This window comes from Eubalaena glacialis, chromosome 18 (genome assembly GCF_028564815.1).
Source record: "Eubalaena glacialis isolate mEubGla1 chromosome 18, mEubGla1.1.hap2.+ XY, whole genome shotgun sequence".
Classification (NCBI taxonomy): domain Eukaryota; kingdom Metazoa; phylum Chordata; class Mammalia; order Artiodactyla; family Balaenidae; genus Eubalaena; species Eubalaena glacialis.
Window position 1 is genome coordinate 37,043,869 of NC_083733.1, and position 23,746 is coordinate 37,067,614.

The window sequence follows — 23,746 nt, forward strand, 5'->3', positions numbered from 1 at the left end:
CCACCAAAGTTTAGTTTCCATCTGTCACCATACAGTTGACCCCCTTTACCCATTTGCCTTCCCTGCCCCCCATAACTACTACTCTGTTCTCTGTATCTGTGGTTTTGGTTTGGTTTGGTTTGATCTGTTCTTTGTTTGTTTGTTTGTTTCTTTGTTTATAATCCACATATGAGTGAAATCATATGGTATTTGTCTTTCTTCATCTGACTTATTTCACTTAGTGTAATACCCTCAAGGTCTATCCATGTTGTTGCAAATGGTAAGATTTCATCTTTTCTTATGGTTGAGTAGTATTCAATTGAATATATATATATATATATATATATACATATATATATATATATATGTATATATATACCACATCTTCTTTATCCATTCATCCATCAGTAGGGCTTTGGTTCTTTCCATATCTTGGCTATTGTAAATAATGACGTGATGAACACAGGTGCATAAATCTTTTCAAATTAGTCTTATTCTTTGGATAAATACCCAGAAGTGGGATAGCTGGATCATATGGTAGTTCTGGTTCTTAATTTTTTGACAAATCTCCATAGTATTTTCCATAATGGCTGCAACAATTTACATTTCTTTCAACACTGTATGAGGGTTCCCTTTTCTTCACATCCTCTCTAACATTTATTATCTCTTGTCTTTTTGATAATAGCCATTCTGATTGGTGTGAGGTGATATCTCATTGTTGTTTTGATTTGCATTTCCCTAATAATTAGTAATGTTGAGCATTTTTTCATGTGCCTGTTGGCCATTTGTATATCTTCTTTGGGAAAATGTCTGTTTAATACCTCTGCCCATTTTTTAAATCCAGTTGTTTGTTTTTTGTTGTTGAGTTGTATGAGTTATTTCTATTATTTTGGATATTAACCCCTTCTTGGATATATGATTTGCAAATATCTTCTATTCAGTAGGTTGTATTTTCATGTTGTTAATGGTTTTCTCTCCTGTACAAAAGCTTTTTAGTTTGATTTAGTCTCACTTTATATTTTTGCTTTTATTTCCCTTCCCTGAGGAGACATATCCAGAAAAATGTTGCTAAGACCAAGATCAAAGAGTGTACTGCTTATTTTCGTCAAGGAGTTTTATGGTTTCAGGTCTTACATTCAAGTATTTAATCCAATTGGAGTTGATTTGTGTGTGTGGTGTGAGTTAGTGGTCTAGTTTCATTCTTTTGCATGTAGCTGTCCAGTTTTCCCGGTGCCATTTATTGAAGAGACTATTCTTTCTCCATTGTGTGTTCTTTGCTTCTTTGTTATAAATTACTTGTTCATATATGTGTGGGTTTATTTCTGGGCTCTCAGTTCTGTTCCATTAATCTCTGTGTCTGTTTTCTACAAATAACATGCTATTTTGAATACTATAGCTTTGTAATATAATTTGAAATCAGGGAGTGTGATACCTCCAGCTTTGTTCTTTTTTCTCAGCATAGCTTTGACTATTTGGGGTCTTCTATGTTTCCATATAAATTTTAGAATTTTTTGTTCTGTTTCTGTGAAAATGTCCTTGGGACATTTGATAGGGATTGCATTGAATCTGTAGTTTGCTTTATGTAATATGGACATTTTAACAATATTAATTCTTCCAGTCCATGAGCACAGAATATATTTCCATTAATTTGTGTCTTCAGTTTCTTTCAACAGGTCTTATGGTTTTCCGTGTAGAGGTCTTACACCTCCTTAGTTAAGTTTACGCTTAAGTATTATATTCTTTTTGTTGTGATTGTAAATGGGATTCTTTTCTTAACTGCTCTTTCTGTTAGTTTGTTATTAGTGTATAGAAATGCACCAGATTGTTGAATATTAATTTTATACCCTGCAACTTTACTGTATTCATTTATTATTTCCAAAAGTTTTTTGGTGAATTTTTTAAAAAATATTTATTTATTTATTTGGTTGCACTTAGTTGTGGCTTGCCAGCTCCTTAGTTGCAGCATGCATGTGGGATCTAGTTCCCTGACCAGGGATCGAACCCAGGCCCCATGCTTGGGAGCGCAGAGTCTTAACCCCTGTGCCGCCAGGGAAGTCCCTGAATTTTATTTATTTATTTATTTGGCTGCATTGGGTCTTCGTTGCTGTATGCGGGCTTTCTCTAGTTGAGGCGAGCGGGGGCTACTCTTCATTGAGGTGCGTGGACTTATTGCGGGCGCTTCCCTTGTTGCAGAGCATGGACTCTAGGCACGCAGGCTTCAGTAGTTGCAGCATGCGAGCTCAGTAGTTGTGGCACACGGGCCCTAGAGTGTGCGGGCTTCAGTAGTTGTGGCGTGCGGGCTCTAGGGCATGCGGGCTTCAGTAGTTGTGGCGCATGGGCTCAGTAGTTGTGACTTATGGGCTCTAGAGTGCACGGGCCTCAGTAGTTGCAGTGCCTGGGCTCTAGGGCATGCGGGTTTCAGTAGTTGTGGTGCATGGGCTCAGTAGTTGTGGCTCGTGGGCTCTAGAGTGCAGGCTCAGTAGTTGTGGTGCACAGGCTTAGTTGCTCCATGGCATGTGGGATCTTCCCAGACCAGGGCTCGAACCCATGTCCCCTGCATTGGCAGGTGGATTCTTAACAACTGTGCCACCAGGGAAGTCCCTGGTGAATTTTTTAGAGTATTCTATATATAAAATCATGTCATCCACAAATAGTTACAGTTTTACCTCTTCTTTTCCAATATGGATACCTTTTATTTCTTTTTCTTGACTAATTGCTCTGGCTAAGACTTCCAATACTATGTTGAATAAGAGTAGCGAGATTGGGCATCCTTGCCTTGTTCCTGATATTAGAGGAATAGCTTTAGGTTTTCATCGTTGAGTATGATGTTAGATGTGCATTTGTCATATATGGCCTTTATTATGTTTTTGGTACATTCCTTCTATACCTATTTTATTGAGAGTTTTTTGTCATAAATGGGTATTAAATCTTGTCAGATGCTTCTTCATCTATTGAGATAATCATATGGTTTTTATCCTTCAGTTTGTTCATGAGGTGTATCACATTGATTAATTTATGGATGTTGAACCACCCTTACATCCCTAGGGTAAATCCCACTTGATCATGGTATATGATCCTTTTAATGTATGGTTTGCTAATATTTTATTGAGTATTTTTGCATCTGTGTTCATCAGAGATGAACCTATAATTTTTTTGTGGTGTCCTTGCCTGGTTTTGATATCAGAATCATGCTGACCTAGTAGAATGAGTAGGAAGTATTCCCTCTTCTTTAATTTGTTAGAAGAGATTGAGAGATAGGTATTAAATCTTTGAATGATTGGTAGAATTCACATTGTAAAGCCGTCTGGTCCTGGACTTCTGTTTTGGGGGGAATTTTTGTTTACTGTTTCAACCACTTCATTAGAGATGAGTCTATTAAAATTTTCTATTTCTTTATGGTTCAGTCTTGGAAGGTTGGATATTCTAAGAATTTGTCCATTTCTTCTAGGTTATCCAATTTGTTGTCATACAGCTATTCATAATATTCTCTTATAATCCTTTATATTTCTGTGGTATCCTTGTTATTTCTCCTTTTATCAGAGCCTTCTCTCTTTTTCTCGTAGTCTAGCAAACAGTTTGTCAATTTTATCTTTTCAAAGGACAAGCTCTTAGTTTCATTGATCTTTTCTATTGTCTTTTTGGTCTCTGTTTCACTTATTTCTGCTTTGATCTTCATTAGTTCTTTCCTTCTACTGACTTTGGGCTTCAGTCATTCTTCTTTTTCTGGTTCCTTTAGATGTAAGTTTAGATTTATTTGAGATTTTTCATGTTTCTCAGGGTAGGCCTGTATCACTATAACCTTCCCTCTTAGTATTGCTTTTGCTGCATCCCTATAGATTTGGTATGTCATATTTTCATTTTCATTTATTTTCAGGTATTTTTAAATTTTTCCTTTGATTTTTTTGCTGATCTAATTCTTGTTCAGTAGCATTTGTTTAGTCTTCACAAATTTGTGATTTTTCCACTTTCTTCTTGTAGTTGATATCTGATTTCATAGTGTTGTGCTCAGAAAACATACTTGATATGATTTCATTCTTAAATTTGCTGAGATTTGTTTGTGTCCCAACATATGGTCTATCGTTGAGAATATTTCATGTGCATTTGAGAAGAATGCATTTGGATAGAATGTTTTGTACAAATCTATCAAGTCCTTCTGGTCTAACTTTTCATTTAAGTGTACTTTTCCTTGTTGACTTTTTGTCTGGATGACCTATCCTTTGATGTATGTGCGGTGTTAAAATCCCCTATTATGGTGTTGCTGTCAATTTCTCCCTTTAGGTTTGTTAATAATTGCTTTATATAATTTGGTGCTCCTATGTTAGCATATATATGAATAACTTACATCTTCTTGATGAATTGTCCCCTTTATCATTATATAATGTCCATCTTTGTCTCTTATTACCTTTTTTGACTTGAAGTCTGTTTTATCTGATATGAGTATGGCTACACCTGATTTCCATGGCTGTCATTTGCTTGGAATATCATCTTCTATCCCTTCACTTTGAGCCTATGTTTGCCTTTAAAGCTGAGTGAGTCTCCTGGAGGCAGCATATAGTTGGGTCTTGCTTTTTAATTTGTCCAGCCACTCTGTGCCTTTTGATTGGTGAATTCAGTCCATTTACATTTAGGGTGATTATTGATAAATGAGGACATAGTACTGCCATTTTATTTTTTGTTTTCTGATTGGTCTGTATCTCCATTGTGGTTTTTTTCCTTGTGTTTCTGTCTGCCATTTTAGTTTGGTGATTTTCTAGTATGTTTTCTCAGTTTCCTCTGTTTTTATGTTTTGTTGTTCCCATAAGGTTTGTATAAAACATCTCATAGTTAAAATACTCTTTTTTTCTGTTGATAACATCTTGTTTTCATTTGCCTATATGAGTCCTGACCTTTTCCTTCTCCCCTTTTGTGTTTTAGATGTCCCAGTGATTCAATTATTTCTTTTTATGTTGTGAGTTTGTTACCAAATTGAAGTAGCTATAGTTATTTTTACAATTTTTTTTTCCTTTAAGCCTTATGCTATGATCAAGTGTTTAACGTATTCTGATATAGAGTTGCAATTTTCTGATTCTATCTATCACCTTACTCAAAGTTTTGTATACTTTTGCCTTTTCATTTCAGGTAGAAGAGCTCCTTTCAACATTTTTGTAAAGCAGGTCTAGTGTTGATCAACTCCCTTAGGTTTTGTTTGTCTGGGGAAAAGCCTATATTTCTCCTTCATATCTGAATGATAATTTTGCTGGAAAGAGTATTCTTGACTCACAGTTTTTGCCTTTCAGTATTTTGAGTGGGTCATAACACCCTCCTGGCCTGTAGAGTTTCTACTGAGAAATCTGCTGATAGCTTGCTTAATGGGGGTTCCTTTGTAGGTTACCATCTTTTTTTCCCCTTGGCTGCCTTTAAAATTCTTTCTTTGTCATTGAGTTTCAACAGTTTTAATATAATGTATCTTGGAGAAGATCTTTCTGTATTGAGGTAATTAGATGTTCTCTTAGCTTCATGGACTTGTATGTACAGTTCCTTCCCCAGGTTTGGGAAGTTCTCAGCTATTATTTCTTTAAATAAACTCTCTGACCCCTTCTCCCTCTCTTCTCCTTCTGGGATACCCATTATCTTAACGTTGCCTTTCCTAATAGAGTTAGATAGTTCTCATAGAATTTCCTCATTTTTTGGTCTTAATTCTCTCCTTTTCTACCTGTTTCATTTCTAGATTTCTATCTTCAAGCTTCCATATGGTCTGCTCTCTTTCCAGTGCTTTCTTTGTCTGATTTATTAAGTTCTTCAGTTCCAGAGTTTCTATTTGGTTTTTTTTAGAGTTTCGGTCACTTTGATACAGTATTACCTCTGTTCATTAAGTTTATTCCTGAGTACATTGAGCTGCCTTTCTGAGTTTTCTTGTAGCTGGTTGAGTTTCTTTGTGATGGCTAATTTGGATCCTCTGTGAGATCACATTATTTTGATACTTTAAGTTTGGTTTCTGGAGGACTTTCATTTTCTTTTTGTGATACGGTGTTACCGTGATTCCTCATTGTGCCTGATGAGTTGTTCCTCTGACCGCACATTTGAAGTAGCAAAGCTTTTCCCCCCCCCCACTTGATTCTTTGTTTTTTTTTTAATATTTATTTATTTAGGCTGCACCGGGTCTTAGTTGCAGCACGCAGGACCCTCGTTGCTGCATGCGGGATCTTTTAGTTGCGGCATGCAGGCTTTCTTGTGGGCTTCTTAGTTGAGGCATGCGGACTCCAAGTTGCAGTGTGCATGCAGGATCCAGCTCCCTGACCAGGGATCAAACCCAGGCCTCCTACATTGGGAGCACGGAGCCTTACCCACTGGACCCCGCCTCCCCACCACCACCACCACTTGATTCTAAGGATTCAACAGGTTAGTAATTTGAGGCCTTTCTTTAGTTTTCCAGTAGGTGGCACTATAGCATGAGTTTTTGGTTTCTCTTATTGGAGCTGCCTCTGGTTATATAACATTTGAGGATCGGCACTTTGTTCGTTGTCATCTTCTTTATTGTCATCGCTTGTGCCTCCAGGGTTGTTGGTGCCTTGCTGCTGTTGGCATTGCCACCTGGAGCACTGGGATTGCAGGCACCTCCACCACGTCCAGGGTCTACTGAGTTGCAGGCTCTGCTACCATGGGAGTAGGGGGAGGGGAAGAGGGTAGCTGGGGTTGCAGGTCCCGGTAACGTTGGTTCCCTGTGGCTGCAGGTGCCACTGCAGCCAGGAAGCTGGTGTTGTATGGCCGCCTCCCCTGCTGCTACCAGGTTCTCTGGGGTTGCAGGCTCAGCCATAGAAGCAAAGTGGCAGAGATCACAGGCAGTGACTCTGCTCTTCCCTGAGTGCTGCCTCCTATTTGTGTTCCAGTCCACCCACCTTTAGATATACAGATGTCTGCAATTCTCCAGCATCCTGGTCTGTTGGGCAGAGTTGAGTTATGGATGTTTTACTGGTTGTAGACTGAAAGGGAGAGACAAAGGTAGCACTTGGCACCATCATCTTGCTGACATCACTCCTTTCTCTGTTTTCTTTTAAAAGCTTTATAGTTTTCACTCTTACATTTAGGACTTTGATCCATTTCATGTTAATTTTTTAATATGGTATAAGGTAAGGGCCCAGTTTCATTCTTTTGCATGTGAATATACAGTTTTCCCAGGACCATTTCTTGAAAAGACTGTTCTTTCCCCTTTTAATAGTCTTGTTATCCTTGTCAAAAATCAATTGACTGTATGTATGTGAGGGTTTATTTGAGGGGCTCTTTACTCTATTCCATTGGTCTATTTGTCTATTCTAATGCCAATACCACCTGTGTTGATTACTGTAGCTTTGTAGTAAGTTTTGAAATTAGGAAGAGTCTTCCAACTTTGTTCTTCTTTTTCAAGATTGTTTTGACTATTCAGGGTCCCTTGAGATTCCATGAATCTTAGAATAAGTTTTTCTATTCTGCAAAAAATACTTTTGGAATTTTGATGGGAATCACAATGAATCTGTGGATTGCTTTGAGCAGTACTGTCATCTTAACAATATTAAGTCTTCAATCCATGAACCCAGGATGTCTTCCCATTTATTTGTCTTCTTTAATTTCTTTTAGCAACATTTTATACTTTTCATTGTACATCTTATATCTCCCTGGTTAGATTTATTCCTAAGAATTTTCTTCTTTTCAATGTGTTGTAAATGTTCCATTTGTTCCTTGTTAGTGTGTAGAGATGTAACTAATTTTTATTGATTTTGTATCCTACAACTTTGCTAAATTAGTTTATGTGCTCTGAATCTGTGTGTGTGTGTGTGTGTGTGTGTGTGTGCGTGTGTGTGTGGTCTTTTAGGGTTTTCTACTTGTAAGAGCATATCATCTGCAAATGGAGATAACTTCATCATTTCCCTTCCAATTTGGATGCTTTTTATTTCCTTTTCTTGCCTAATTGTTCTGGCTAGCACTTCTAGTACACTATATTGAATAGAAGTGAAAGTGGACATTTTTGTCTTGTTCCTAATCTTAGGGAGAAAGCTTTCAACCTTTCACCATTGAGTATGATACTAGCTGTAGGGTTTTCATATATAGCCTTTATCATGTTGAAGAAGTGTTCTTCTATTCCTACTTTATTGAGTGTTTTTATCATGAAATGGTGTTCAGTTTTGTCAAATGCTTTTTCTGATTCACTTGAGATGATCATGTGGATTTTTCCCCTTCATTCTGTTATTGCGGTGTATTGCATTGATTGATTTTTGTATGTTGAACCATCCTTATGTCCCAGTTGGTTATCATATTAAAATGTTGCTGAATTCAGTGCCAGTATTTTGTTGAGTATTTCTGCATTGGTATTCATAAGGGATATTGGTCTATAGTTTTATTTTCTTGTAGTATCTTTGTCTGGCTTTGATATCAGAGTAATGCTGGCCAATAAATGAGTAAGAAGTGATCTCTCCTCTTCAACTTTTTGGAAGAGTTTGAGGATTGGTGTTAATTTTTCTTATGTGTTTGATAGAATTCACCAGAGAAGCCATCTGGTCCAGGGCTTTTCTTTGTTGAAAGGTTTTTGATTACTGATTCAGTCTCCTTGCTAGTTAGAGATCTATTGAGATTTTTTTCTTTTTGTTCAGTTTTGGTAGTTTTTGTGTTTCTAGGAATTTGTCTGTTTCATCTAGGTTAGCCTTTTTTTTGGTATACAAATTGTTCTTAGTATTCTTTTCTAATCCTTTGTATATGTGTAAAATGTACACTAATGTCCCAACTTACATTTCTGATTTTAGTAATTTGAGTCTTTTTAATCTCTTTTTCTCTTTTTCGTAGTCATTGTATCTGCCTATTTTGTTGATCTTTTCAAAGAACCAAGTTTGGTGGTTTTTATTTTCTGTAGTTTCTTTTTTCCTCTGTTTTATTTATCTCTGCTCTAATCTTTATTATTTTAATGCTTCTGACAAAGGCATGGAACTTTTAGTTTAGTTTGCTCTTCTTTTTCTAGTTCTTTAAGTTATTGATTTGAGATCTTTCTCCCTTTTTTGTCTCCTTTTTTTAATGTAGGCATTTATAGCTATAAATTTCCTTCTTAGCACTGCTTTCACTGCTTCCTGTAAGTTTTGGTATGTTGTGTTTTCATTTTCATTTGTTTCAAGGTGTTTTCTAATTTCCCTTGTGATATATTCTTTGACCTATTGGTTGGTTAAGAGGGTGTAGTTTATTTTCCACATATTTGTGAATTTTCCAGTTTTCCTTCTGTTATTGATTTCTAGTTTCATTTCATTGTGATTGGAAAAGATATTTTGTATTATGTCCATCTTTTAAAATTAAGATTTTTTTTTTTTTTTTTGGCCTAACATATGGTCTGTCCTGGAGAATGTTCGATGCACACTTGAGAAAAATATATTCTGTTGTTGTTGGGTGGGGTTTTCTATACATGTCTGTTAGGTCCAATTGGTTTATAGTATTGTTCAAGTCCTTTATTTCCTTACTGGTCTTTTTTTTGTGCCATCCTGCTCGGCTTGTGGGATCTTAGTTCCCCGACCAGGGATTGAACCCAGGCCCTTGGCAGTGAGAGTGCGGAGTCCTAACCACTGGACCGCCAGGGAATTCCCTCCTTATTGATCTTCTATGTGATTTTATTCATTATTGAAAGTGGAGTATTGATGTCTGCAACTGTTATCATAGAACTGTCTAATTTTCCCTTAAATTCTAACAATGTTTGCTTCTTATATTTTGGGGCTCTGATTTTTGGTCCATATACATTTATAATTATTATATCTTGGTGAATTGACCCTTTTATCAATGTACCGTGTCCTCTGTCACTTGTAACAGTTTTGACTTAAAGTCTGTTTTTGTCTGATATAGGCATACCTTGTTTTATTGCACTGCACTTTATTGCGCTTTATAGGTACTGCATTTTTCACAAATCGAAGGTTTGTGGCAACCCTGAGTTAAGTCTATTGGCACCATTTTTCTAACATTTGCTCACTTTGTTTCTCTCTGTCACGTTTTGATAATTCTCACAATATTTCAAACATTTTCATTATTATTACATTTGTTATGGTCATCAGTGATCTTTGATGTTACTATTGCAAAAAGACTTGCTCAGATGGTGGTTAGCATTTTTTAGCAATAAAGTGTTGTTTAATTAAGGTATGTACATTGTGTTTTTTAGATATAATGCTACTTGTGCACTTAACAGACTACAGTAAAATGTAAATGTAACTTTTATATGCACTGGGAAACCAAAAAATTCATGTGAGTACTTCAATACCTGCTTCATTTAGTAGCCTGTAGCCAAACCAGCAATATCGCCAACATGTGCCTGTATTTGTATCACCAGGCCAGCTCTCTTTTGGTAACTATATGTATGGAATATCTTTCTCCATCCTTTTACTTTCAACTTAATTATGTCTCTGGATCTAAAGTGAATCTCTTATAGAATATCATATAGTTGGATCTTGGTTTTTTTAATCTTTTCTGCTAATCTCTGCCTTTTGAATGGAGAGTTTAATCCATTTACATTTAAAGTAATTACTAATAAGGAAGGACTTCTGCGATTTTGCTGTTTGATTTCTATATGTCTTAACAGCTTTGTTATCCCTTATTTCCTTCATCACAGCCTTCTTTTGTGCTTGGTTGATTTTTGTAGTGACACATTTAGATTTCCTTCTGTGCATATCCTTTAGACATCTTCCTTGTGGTTACAATGGGGATTTTGTCTTTTTCTGATTGCCTAAGTCTTTAAAGGTATCTTTACTGTTTTATGAGCATGTGGGAACTTTTTCATATTAAAGGATGTTATAGCTCATGTGTAGATACACTGACCCAGCTTACAAGTGGAGAAACTTTGAGAACAGATTTTAGAATTCTTCCCTTAAACTCTTGGTAATTCAAGTGAACAAATCCTCACAAGGCAAAATGGTTTGCTGCTTTTGTATCTCCTATAAAAGTACAAGTGACTTGTCAGTATTTCCTAATAATTATTTTGTTGATTTTGCTTATTGTAAGTGCAGATCATATTGCATTAGCTTGACGAAAAACTGCTTTTACACCATCATGTTTTTGACTTGGTTTTGAATGGCCCTTAACTTTAATCTACATTTGGGCAGAGCTGGTTAGCCTGTTTAATGGGTTCCTTTCCTCACAGTCATCTCCTATATGAAGAAAACTACCATTTAAAGACTCACCCAGACTTCCTGGATACACTTGCATGTGTATGTTCCCATCACATATATTTTTAAAAATAAGTGGTATATATTATCTATTGTCCTCATGAGACAAATGTTTTAGCTTTTATATCCTGACTGATGAGTATGGTATAATGGTAAGCTATATGATTTTTGCAAATCCAAAGTTAGTAAATATTTCAGTGTAACAGTAAGATATTATCAGATATTTTTCTTGAGAAATTTGGGAATTACTAATTTTACCCTTTACTTATAATTTCAAAGTATTATATTATTATTCCTTGGATTCTATATTAAAATCATGATTGTATGTGACCATGTACAGTCTTTATTGTAGCTGGACTCTTCTATTTTTGATTTTAAAGATCTTTTTGAATTGCCAGATGGTCAGTTGGGTTATGAAGTTAATTTTAGCCAACCAGTCTTCCTACCTGCCTTCCATTCATTTATTTAACTTTTACAATATGAAGTGTTTGCTATGAAGATACAAAAATGGATGATACAGTCCCTGTCCTAAAGGATCTTACAGTCACTTAAGTGAGGTGACATATATGCAAATGAAGTAAATATAGGATTGACGATGACAAAGACCATTTAAGACAGAAAACAAAGTGCTTTCTTATTAAATATCAAAGTTACTTCTAGTGGGCAGCATTGTTTATGAAGCAAGTAGTCCTTGAAGGAAGGTCCTTTGGGTTTATCCTTGAGGGTAGGTAGATTTTAGAAGGTAGAAATGTTAATTGAGGTTATTATTCCAACAGAGGTACTATAATGAAAAAGGTATAGAATCAGAGCTAATTTGGCCCACAAGAAGTAGTGGAAAGGAGAACAGAGAGAAATGAACCAGGAAAGGTAGATTAAAGCTAGAACTTGAAGACCTTTAAACTAAAGGCTTTATTTAGACAGGCATTGGGGAGTTTTGAAGCATGTTACATATACTACAAAAAGATATAATCAGAGCTGTACTTTTATTGGGGCATGGAGGCTACTTAGGAGGTTACTTCCATGATTGAGGTGGGAAACCAGGAAGGTCTGAACCAAAGAAGTGACAGTGAGGAGAAAGAAGAGTTGTGGAGACAGACTCCACAAGGATGCAAAGTGACAGAGTCACTTTTTGGGGCCTGACTGACTTGGAAAATGAAAACTGAATGGATAAAAGGAGAAAGTGTTGAGTTATTTGGGGTGTAGTGAATTCCTCAAGCATTGGGAAATGTCAAGAGTTCAGCAGTGGTATTTGCCACAAGTAGACTATGCTGTTGCTTTTTATCGATCTATAGATATAACCTCAGTTTGTTTCTAAAAACTGTTTTATTTTGAAAACTTTTCAAACTTGAAAAATAAAAAACAACCCTACAAAGGCTGTTTCACTGTTTCAAATAATTCAAATCAGTGCTTGATACAAAGATACAAAAGAAAGCCTTTTAGCCTTCTTACTTTTTCCTCAGTACATTTACTCCCAACATCTGTACCCATGCTGTCCAGTACAGGGTCCATCAGCCACATGTAGCTGGTGAGCACTTACAATGCAGCCAGTCTACATTAAAATGTGCTATAATTACAAAAATAGATCCCAGATTTCAAAGACTTGGTATGAAATAAAGAATGTAAAATATCTCTAATAATGTTTTATATTGATTACATGTTAAAATGATAACATTTTGGATATTGTTTCAGGGCTCCCCAACACCACCCACATGTTAGGTGATTTGCTAGGACCAACGTACATTTGTCCTAACAGCTAAGATTATTACAGTGAAAGGATCAGTAAGGGAAAAAGATTGTCTGAATCTGGAGAAGTCCTTTCACAGGCTTCATTATGGTCTCTCCTTCCCAAGTGGGGCACACTGAGTATGTTCATTTCTCCAGCAACCAGAAAATGCAGTAATATGTACAATGTTTCTGCCCAGAAAAGCCCGTTTAGAGATTCAGCACCCAAGGTTTTATATTGGGAGCTGTTCACATAGGCACTGTCTGCCTTGCGTATACTGAAATTCTAGATTCACAGAAGGAAAGCAAGTATTTGGCATAGATGACATTGTTAACAAACTCTAGGCACCGTAAACCACCTTATCAGTCAGGGAATGGAGGAAAGCCAAGTTCCCAGATGCCAGCTAAGGGCCAACCTTGCACACAGACCCTTCTAAAGGTAGCAGCCTTGGTCCTGCTGCATTAACTTTTTGCACAGATATATTAGGTTAAATAAACTATCAGTAGAATTAATTCCACCAGTTTATTTTTAAAGACTTTTAAATATGGCTACTTGTTCACATTCTTGACTCACATTATATTTATTTTGGCAGTGGTCTAAACTTATATGTAAAATTCTTCTCTAATGTGTTTTAGCTGTTTTCTCTGTAAACACTAATGATTTCTCTTTAATATAAATCTGATAAGTAAACAGGTGACAAGCCTCCTTCAAGTGATATCTTTACACTAATCACTAAAGGTCAGACTAATTGAAGGCTGCAGTAGACTTAGCTCCATATCCTAAATGTAGCTTTATTACCCAAGAAGAAAAAGAAAACCTCCCCTCCAAAAAAAGTGTGTGATCAAAATAAAGGATTTTATGAATTTTTATAAAACAAAAGTCCCAGTTTAAGAATGTCCATTTGTAAGCACATTTGAGAGCTCCAAACAGTACATTTTTACATGCTTATCATTAATTCAAATTGTTAAACTCTTTTGTTCTTCTCTAAAATGTTAATGATTTGTAATTATTATTAATCCATCCATGAAAATATTTCTGAGGAGGTTTGTATAAATGGACTAATTCTGCGTGAGAGATTCACTTCATTTCTACTCATTGTAGATTGCAGATGTGACTAAAATAGTATAACTTGGCTAAAATGAGTGATATAGAATAGCAACCAGGATATGTTTGACTTCTTCCCAAGCACTGAATACTAATATGTACCTCACTCTTTAAGAAAGGGAATGGTTTTAGGAAAGTAATTTCCAGGACTAGAACTGTGAAAGCAGCAGAAGATATTTTTGTTAGAATAAATCCATAGTGTGATTTTCAGTGACATACTGCCCTACGGGTCCCCTGCAGGCTTAATCGAAGGAGAGAACCATCTTTCACCATCATTGCCACATCTCATCAGAAGTAGAGGGAAGCTAAAATCCTAACCCCCTCTTCTGTCCCACACCATGACCCATAGTGAGTAAAGGGGAAAGGAGAAAGTCCTCAGGCTGTAAGTAGAGAGTAGTTCATAACTGGCAGTATTTTTGCTTTTATCTTTGTCCCTTATTTATAAAGACTTATAATTCAGCCATTTTATATAGTTCTGAACTGAAGCATGTCATTAGCAACCCATGTCAATAACTGATACTTTAATTCTCATTATAAACAGCTATGCTTGTCCTTTGAAAATCCATAAAGCTTAATACATTTGTAATTTTAAATATACTTCACATTTCTACAAAACGAAATCTGACAATATCAGTGCTGCTTTCTAATTGCTTTAAATAATGTGGAGAACAGTTATAAAGAACTCTATGATAAAAAACTAAGGGTATTTTCCACTCACTGTTCAATCAATAAGAAACACTGCAGAAAACCTGTCTTTTTTCCACTTTTGGAACTATGAAGAGCCATCAAAGTACTGTCACATAATGTTCTGTTGATAAACTTTAAGAGCTGATGATAGTTTGACTCAGAAAATCAGAATACCTAGAAGCCACAGTGCTGTTTATAACGTCACTCACCCTGTCTTGAAAATAGCTTCTCGTCCCTGTATCCACATTTGTGAACTGGATAGAATAGGTAAAATAAGAATTCAACATGTAATATGATATAGTATATAATAGAATTATGGTATGATATATAAACAAAAAACAGAAAACTCCAGTTTTTAGAAATGAGGAATTCAAAAACGCTATATGTTCTCTAGGACACTTGTTATATTTTAAAGTACACACATTTGTGTAATATGATTTTATGATAAATATGACACAACAGAAGTGGGTACACTAGCTAATTTTGTACTTGAATAAAATACCACCATACATCTTCATTGGCTTTTCTATCCTTAATCTAACAGCTTATGTATGTAACTAATACTTATTGTCCTTATGATGAGCTTTGAGACCATTAAGGTTTTTTAAAGAATTATATCAAATATGAAATTCAATGGCATATATTCCATATATCTTTACTGTTTAAAACATTTTTTTTGAAATTCCAAAGAGTGCTTTTTTCCCTTTTTGCCTGTGGTAATCCATTCATCCATCAACAGACATTTGGGTTGTTTTCACCTTTTGGCTCTTGTGCATAATGCTGCTATGAACAGCAAGTATCTGTTCGAGTCTCTGCCTTCAATTCTTAAGAGTATATACCTGAAAGGAGAATTGCTGGAGCTTATGGTAACCTATATGAATTTTTGAGGAACTGCCATAATATTTACCACAGCAGCTGCACCATTTTACATTTCTACCAGCAATGCACAAGGGTTCAGTGTCTCCACGTCTTTGCTAACATTTTATTTTAACATTTTGAAAAAATGTACCAGGCTATGGCGCAGTGGTTGAGAATCCATCTGCCAGTACAGGGGACATGGGTTCGAGCCCTGGTCCGGGAAGATCCCACATGCCATGGAGCAACTACTGAGCCTGCGCTTTAGAGCCCGCAAGCCACAACTACTGAGCCCACGTGCCGCAACTACTGAAGCCTGAGCGCCTAGAGCCCGTGCTCCACGAGACAAGCCACCACAATGAGAAGCCCGCACACCGCAAATAAGAGTAGCCCCCGCTCGCCGCAACTAGAGAAAGCCCGTGCACAGCAACAAAGACCCAACGCAGCCAAATATATATATATATATATACCAGGCTATATACTAGTTTCATAAGAACCATGGGAAATACAGTTGACCCCTGAGTAACAGAGGTTTGAACTGTGCAGGTCCACTTATACATGGATTTTTTTCAGTAGCAAATACTACAGTACTACATGATCCATGGCTGGTTGAATCCACAGATGAGGAACTGGATATGGAGAGGCCTACTACGGGACATGAGCATCTGCACGTTTTGGTGTCTGCAGTGGGTCCTGGAACCAATCCCCCTCAGATACCAAGGGATGACCGTATATTCATATTGTCATTACACTAAAAACAATCTTTTAGTGCCCAACCTAAGTGCAAGTTTACATGAGTCAGCAACAGAGAATATTGGCCTTTGTCTTATTGTTTGTGTAGTACAGAGTGTGTTCACAAAAAAGCCTTTGAGGTAAGATATTGACTTTATAAGAGTAAATGTAAAATAAATCAGGATGAGTTGTAATCTGTATGCTTTCAGTTCTTAGCAACAAAGTTTCCTTTTTTCCTACAGCTCCCTGCACAGGCAGCACTTTCTTTTGCCATAGCAACATGTGCATCAATAATTCTTTAGTCTGTAATGGGGTTCAAAACTGTGCATACCCTTGGGATGAAAATCATTGTAAAGGTGAGTCTACTGGCAAAGGCCAGCCTTTTTGAGAGAGGAGTGTCCATTGCCTTTCATTAAGAAAAAATTAAAATGTCTTTTTCTACAACTGTGCTTGGCATAACTGCTTTGGCTGGAATAAACACATATAAAATAAATGTTCTCCTTAATGGATCATAGACCTCTGGGATGTGGTAAAAGTGAAGAAAAATATTTATTCTCAACAAAAGCATTTTTTTTTATAGACTATGTTTTTTACCTTAAAGTTGTTCAAAAGTCAATCATGGTATTTCCTGCCCTTATTTTCTTGGTCATTTCTGTTGTAAAGATACCTTATTCTCATAATAATTTAGATTGTAACCTAGAGTATTCTTATTTTTTAAATTAAATGGAAATACTATTTAATAAAAATCAACTGATGGATTCAGTCTTACAATGTAAAAACAGACTCATTATAAGGACTGCTTTTTTTATTCCATGAATTTCCTACGCTATATTTCCAGTATATACTCCCTGGAAGATAAATATGGCTTGTGGTAATACTAGTTGAATGTCTACAAACTGGTTATCAAATCACTGTTTCAGTACTAAAGTTTATCTCCCTTTTATTCTCCCAAGAGTTCAATAAATATCTTACTATAGAAAGTTAATGTAATCTGATATGGCTATCTTAAGTACTTGAGAGAAAGTATTTTCAGGTAATCATTCAAAAACAGTAGACCATGATAACATACCTGAGTGGGTTAGTCAGATCATTTTTGTTCTCTCTTGCTTATGACCATCAGTAGAAATACTATGGGTATACTCAAACCTACCATAGAGCAGAAAGCTAAAGTTGATAGAACAAGGGTATTTTGTTTTGGCATTTTCTGTATTCATATATTACTTTGATTTGCAAGCTATGTATTCACGTACCTTCTGAGTAAAGAACCAAGTCCTTTTCCTTTTTTATAGTCTGTCTAGCTGCGTTACGATTGGTTAGTTTAACCAGAAGTCGTAATGGAATTATTTTGTTTAAAAACCTAATTTTAAATTGCATTTTCTGTGTTGTATTTGAAAAAAAATACAGAAGTGTTCTGCTTTACTTAAAAATACTTTACCAGTTTGTGACAGGGCTCATGAACGAATTTTAAAAGCCTCATCGTTTTTCTTTCTCTCTTCTGCAGAAAAGAAAAAAGCAGGACTGTTTGAACAAATCACTAAAACTCACGGAACAATTATTGGCATTACGTCAGGGATTGTCTTGGTCCTTCTTATTATTTCTATTTTAGTACAAGTGAAACAGCCTCGAAAAAAGGTCATGGCTTGCAAAACTGCTTTTAATAAAACTGGATTCCAAGAAGTGTTTGATCCTCCTCATTATGAACTGTTTTCACTGAGAGACAAGGAGATGTCTGCGGACCTGGCCGACCTGTCGGAGGAACTGGACAGCTACCAGAAGGCGCGGTGCTCGTCCACGGCGTCGCGGTGCATCCACGACCATCACTGTGGATCGCAGGCACCCAGCATCAAACAAAGCAGGACCAACCTCAGTTCCATGGAACTTCCCTTCCGAAATGATTTTGCACAACCGCAGCCAATGAAAACATTTAATAGCACCTTCAAAAAGAGTAGCTACACTTTCAAGCAGGCACATGAGTGCCCTGAACAGGCCCTAGAAGACAGAGTAATGGAAGAGATTCCCTGTGAAATTTATGTCAGAGGGCGGGAAGATTCTGCACAAGCATCCATATCCATCGATTTTTAATCTTCTACTGAAGATGACATTAATTATTAAGTATGTACGTATGTAGCCTACAGAGCACCCATACTGTTTTCAGCAGCCAACCCTTTTCTCCTGTCAGAGCCAGGAAGATCTTCATTTCCCATTAACCTAATGTAATGGTGAAGTTTTTATTATCTCAGGCAGTCTATATATGTTAACCCAGCCTAGGAACTTATTCCATTCAGTAAAAAACAAAAAATAAGCCTCTATCGCCCAGTGTCCTACAAACAAAGCACCAGTTACATAGTAGCGTTTGGAGAGATGAAGGTGTTGCACCAGGCTCAGCGGCCTGCCGCTCTTAGCAGCAGGAAGACTGCTCCGGATTGATACAGCTCTGTCAATGTTTTGATCCCACAATAAGTTTAAAAGTAAGATTTTTCTTCACATTCCTTTTATTTTTTTCTTTTCTCTAAATTTAATTTGTTTTATAAGCCAGTAATTTTACCCTTTCAGTTTCTTATATAAATGGTTCATGTATCACACGTATTTCAATACAGGCATTTGTTCTAGAATTTGTCAAAATATAACTAGTTACTGTGGTAAGTGCCAATTAAGACACAGAGTAGTGTTTTGTCCATCTGTTTCTTCTTGACTAGTTTCTATACTGCTGCCTTTTAATTACTGGATCCTTAGTCTTTATTTTCTGTGATATGATTTAGCACCTTTAAGTCATATTTTGTCTTAGTTATATTATACGAAAAAGTTTCATAATCCTGGGATGTATGCACCATTGCCAGTTATACCTAAGAACTTGACAAAGATTAAAATTTTTAGAAATGCTTTGAAATTTCCCAAGTTTTATCACATTCAGTGATAGCCCATTCGTTCCTGTGAGCAAAAAGTCATTTAATGCATTTTGGGGGAGGCCTATCATTATATTTATTTCCACTGTTTCTCATTACTAGATCTGTGTTTTTTTATTATTTTTATAAAAAGATTATTTCACTCCCTTTGTATTGGTTTATCTTGTAGGATATGGTAACCAAGGTTGTATGAGAGTTAAAGGAAAACGCCTAAGAAGCTGTATAAGCCTTTAGATTGCTTCTTACTTGGGACAATACGTTTTTCTAGTTCTTACCAAGAATAACAATTTCCACTTTTTTTTAAACTGCACTTTTGACCTTATTTTTTTTAATGGTATATAAACAATAATTTATAAACATGATATAAAAACTCATTGTGTTTTTTTAGACTTTTGATATTATTTGATACTGTACAAACTTTATTAAATCAAGATTAAAGAGCTACATGACAGATTTCTTTCAGTGTTTGCATTAACGACTTTGTATACAAATATGCTGTGATGGAACTGTACACTATAATTTATTGTAAAGACCTTGGTAATGTGTACATAAGCGTTTGTTTCCTCTTGTTATTGCATTTGGTTTATGATAAATTTTTCACTGTGTGATATTTATTGTTCTAAATCACTACACAAATCTGATATTAAAATATACATTGTTACATGATTCTTCAATCATGTTATTTATGGCACTGAGATTTTCAATCTTAAGATATATATGGAAAGGAATCCATTTACTGAATTATAACTAAAAGATAAATTCTCATTTTTGATATTTTTTGTAGTTAAATTCTCAATGAAATGAGAAATTAAAGTTTCACTGGATTTCATTGATTTTTTTTAAAATATCACATCTGTATGTTTTCTCAGATTAATGAAAACTGTGACCTTAAACATGATACATGTATAATACTCCTTCAAAATGCTTATTATATCACATTTTTAATTTTTTAATAAGTATATACTATCCAGAAGATAGGAAAGCCTACAAATAGTATTGTCTTGATTTAAGCTTTTTTAAAGTCAGCATAATTTCCTGTTTTAAAAATATAACTTGGGAAGGTAAAAAGACTTAGCGAATGTAGTATTCAATGAACTAATGAACCAGAGCCAGATTAGGTAGCTAAATTCTTTCAGTAGCTGTTTGAATAGGCATTTTAGTAGGTAACACACCAGACAGCATTTAGTAAATCCTTAATAAAATAATAACTGTGATCTCATTCTTAATGATAATGAAAGGAAAATTATCCTATTTTCTATGTAAAATTATATCCATTAAAAAAAAACTATTAAATCGTCTTTAACATCTGTAGTAGAAAATAATACAATATGCTTAACTAGTCACTTGTAACTGTATTTTTATTTTTGAAATTTGTACCTTGCTGTCTCTTAAAAGGGTATGAAGAGGCCTACAAAATACAAAGCCTTTAAAGAAGACATTTAACATTAAAAAAGCACAGAAGTACATGATTTCAGGCAACTCAGCAAAGCTTGGACAACAAATTTGATTCTAAATTTTCTTGCTGCTAAAACAAATGAAATCTTTGTCTTTCATAGTAGAAAACTCAAACTTATCTGCAAGAGGCTAGTTTTCTCTTAAACTAAAGAAAGGAGGGTCTTCATATTGAACGAAATTTCCTCATAATGTAAAGAAAATGCAAAATACAGAGAGAGGCCATAATGGTAAATCTTAACCCAGTGAAGGCACATCTCAGTGTGGTCTAGGAACTAAAGAACCAGACAATCAATAGCTAAGCTAGCCTGAGACTGGCTTATTATTTTATTTTATTTTATTTTGAATTTTATTTTATTTTTTTATACAGCAGGTTCTTATCAGTTATCTATTTTATGCACATCAGTGTATACATGTCAATCCCAATCTCCCAGTTCATCACACCACTACCACCACCCCCGCCACTTTCCCCCTTGGTGTCCATACGTTAGTTCTCTACATCTGTGAGACTGGCTTATTATTATTCATTGAACTATGGGTGGGTATTAGATCTCATTTATTTCTTAGTCAAACATATGAAGAGAAGAGAATGAAACTAATAAATTTTAGGCGTTATTACCAGAATAATGCTAATTGCTGTATATATAGTCTTTCATCTTTGAGGTCAATGAGAAAACTTTGCAAATTGTTTACTAATGTGAAAGCCATAAATTTTAGTAATTTAGGAAGAAATTTAGCCATCTTGTGGAAGTTATTACACCCTTCAGAGAGAATATAATACCCAGTGTTAAACATAGAACAAAAAAGGCAAATCTGGAGGAGAGAATATCTTCAATTCAGAAGCAGCATTAGGTGCACTTGTACAGCACTGTCATTTGTGACACCATTGATCCCAAATTTAACACAAGGTATCAACCCCCAAGTGCCCTCAAATTTCAGGAAACCTACTAATCCCAACATCTGAAGTATGTAGGAATAAAGTATGATGTACCTTTTGTGAGGGGAGATGTTCACCCCAAAGGTTTAACAAAAAGCAAAGGATTTTCCACATTTCAAATCACAAAAGAGATCAAAAACACTCCTTTTATTTTGACTTGTTAACAGCTTCTGTCAGTGTCTTTATCACGTTTCATATGATTATTAGGCATTAAAAGAACCTCCTAAATGCCTGAACATTTTTATAGTTCTGCTGTTGTCTGGTGAGGATGCTTCCTTGTTTCAGGAGTGTGTCAACTGATGAACAGGACAGGAAAAGCCTAGTTGTGACTACAGGAATAATTCTCAATCAGAGAATAGTAAGCTCTCTTACAAAATGGTGTCTGCTGTATTGTTCATGATCAGAAAGAACCTTGAGATTTTGGTTTTTTTAAGATCCAAGAAAGATTATCTGCTCCAACTTTATTAATGAGAAGACTGAAGCCCAGAGAAGAGAAGGCAGTGCCCACATCTCAGAGCTAGTCCAGCGCCCTTTCCTTGCTTTCTGCTCTCTCCCTGCTTTAGCTGGCTATATGTTTTAAAAGCCACTCTAAACAGCAACCGAGATGTTTCATGTAAGGTTGTCAATTACTCTGATTTAAAATGTAATTTATTCTACAATTTCTTTCAAAGCATTATATTTTACTTTTTTTTTTCCCTTATGTAACACTTTGTTATTCTACAATTTTGTTGCCATGATTTCTTGGCATCTGCAAATTCTACAAGACAATTACTGTGAATTCTTAATAAACAATGTTTGTTAACAATTTATATCCTTGACACTGGACAAAAAGAGCTTTCAGTGTTTAGCTTTTGTGATCTTTTTTAAATCTAAAGGAAAAAACGTATACTCTAGAAATTAAAACACTTGTGTGTGCTGTATCTCTTGAGTTTGGAGAATGATTTGAGTTCTGAGCTAAATAATATGATAAGTTGACCTCGGATATCTTTTTTTAGCTTTCTGCAAAATCAGTTGTCCATGTTTTATATACCTCTACTAATAACAAACTCATAATTCTGAATTTGCTCTTTTTTAAGCAACTTTTCCATATATTTCTGTGATTGGTTTAATGACTACAAAAGCCCAGGAAGCTAATGACTGGGGTGCATGTTTAGTATGTACTGTCTTGAGTATATCCTTTTGAAGCAATGATTTTTCTTTTAGAGGTGAACTTCCAGACCATATAAGACTTCTCATATGCTTAATACTCGATTTGATACATCACAGTAAAGAATTTGACCCTTGAACTGGGAATAAAACTTGTGTTTTGATTTCCTTGCTTGCCTCAATTTCCAAGGTCTCTAGAAGTCGCAAAGAATCCTAAATTCCTTCCCAGGCAAAGTTGGCATTTCCTATCCGGTCACTTCCAAACTAAAATAATCATAGTTACGATAAAAAGTAAAAGCATCCTCAGGCTATTACAGCATTTTAAGTTTTCAAATAAATCTTCAAGTGAGGAACTTAAAAAAAAAAAAAAAAAAAGAACAAGATGGTCTTAAGTTGCCTGCAGGATCCAGGCTGCTGCCTCTGGTCACTGAAGTGGCCCTGAGATCTTCCACAGAGTGGGCTGTCAGAACACGTTGTCCTTTTGAGGTACACAACCAAGCTTAGTAAGGGTGGGTGAGTAGACCTCATGAAAGGTGTACCCTGAGGAGAAAACAAAGGAAGCCAAAAACTCTTGAGTCTTTCAGTCATACAGATCAAGGAGCAAAAGGAGAAGAAAGGTAGCTACCACTGGTCTGTCTCCGCAAATAGTTACAGAGCAATTTTACTTTTTGTGTTATTTAGGATCAAGAAACAGCTTTTATCTAAAAGTGGTCTCACCCTCCAAGCTTTGTCATACTCTGTAACATCTGGTGCTAGCAGGCCACTTGAGCCAGTACCTTCTTTATTGAAACATTTTGAGTACCTGCTGATTGCTAGAAGGAATTTCCACCAAAAATCTAGGTTTTGAACATGCTTTTCAAATCTTGTTCTATTCTTCCATTGATGACATTGTCTAGGATTTGTATTAAGCTCTGTATTAAGTGGTGTTTCAGAGAAGCATTCACAAATTTTGAACCCAAAAATAGTCATGTGAATCGTAGGGGAGTTTTCTCTACCTTTGAGTAACTCATCAGTCTGTTACGTGTAACGCCTCAGAAGACAATTTAGCTCTGAAAATGTGCACAAGTAACTTGCTGCAACTGACTCAAATATG

At 35.6% G+C, this 23,746-nt stretch overlaps 1 protein-coding gene across 3 annotated transcripts in view; it reads left to right on the forward strand.

The window, feature by feature from the left end:
* NETO2 (neuropilin and tolloid like 2) overlaps window positions 1-18,933 on the forward strand; it is a 68,247-nt gene extending 49,314 nt beyond the window's left edge. For 2 of the 3 annotated variants that reach the window (XM_061172637.1, XM_061172635.1), the window contains 2 exons: window positions 16,458-16,571; window positions 17,717-18,933. In XM_061172637.1, coding sequence (XP_061028620.1) covers window positions 16,458-16,571; window positions 17,717-18,297 — 695 coding nt within the window. In that variant the 3' untranslated portion in view covers window positions 18,298-18,933. The remainder of the gene's footprint in view (window positions 1-16,457; window positions 16,572-17,716) is intronic. The other variant, XM_061172636.1, reaches the window with a different exon arrangement.
* The last annotated feature ends 4,813 nt before the right edge of the window (window positions 18,934-23,746 follow it).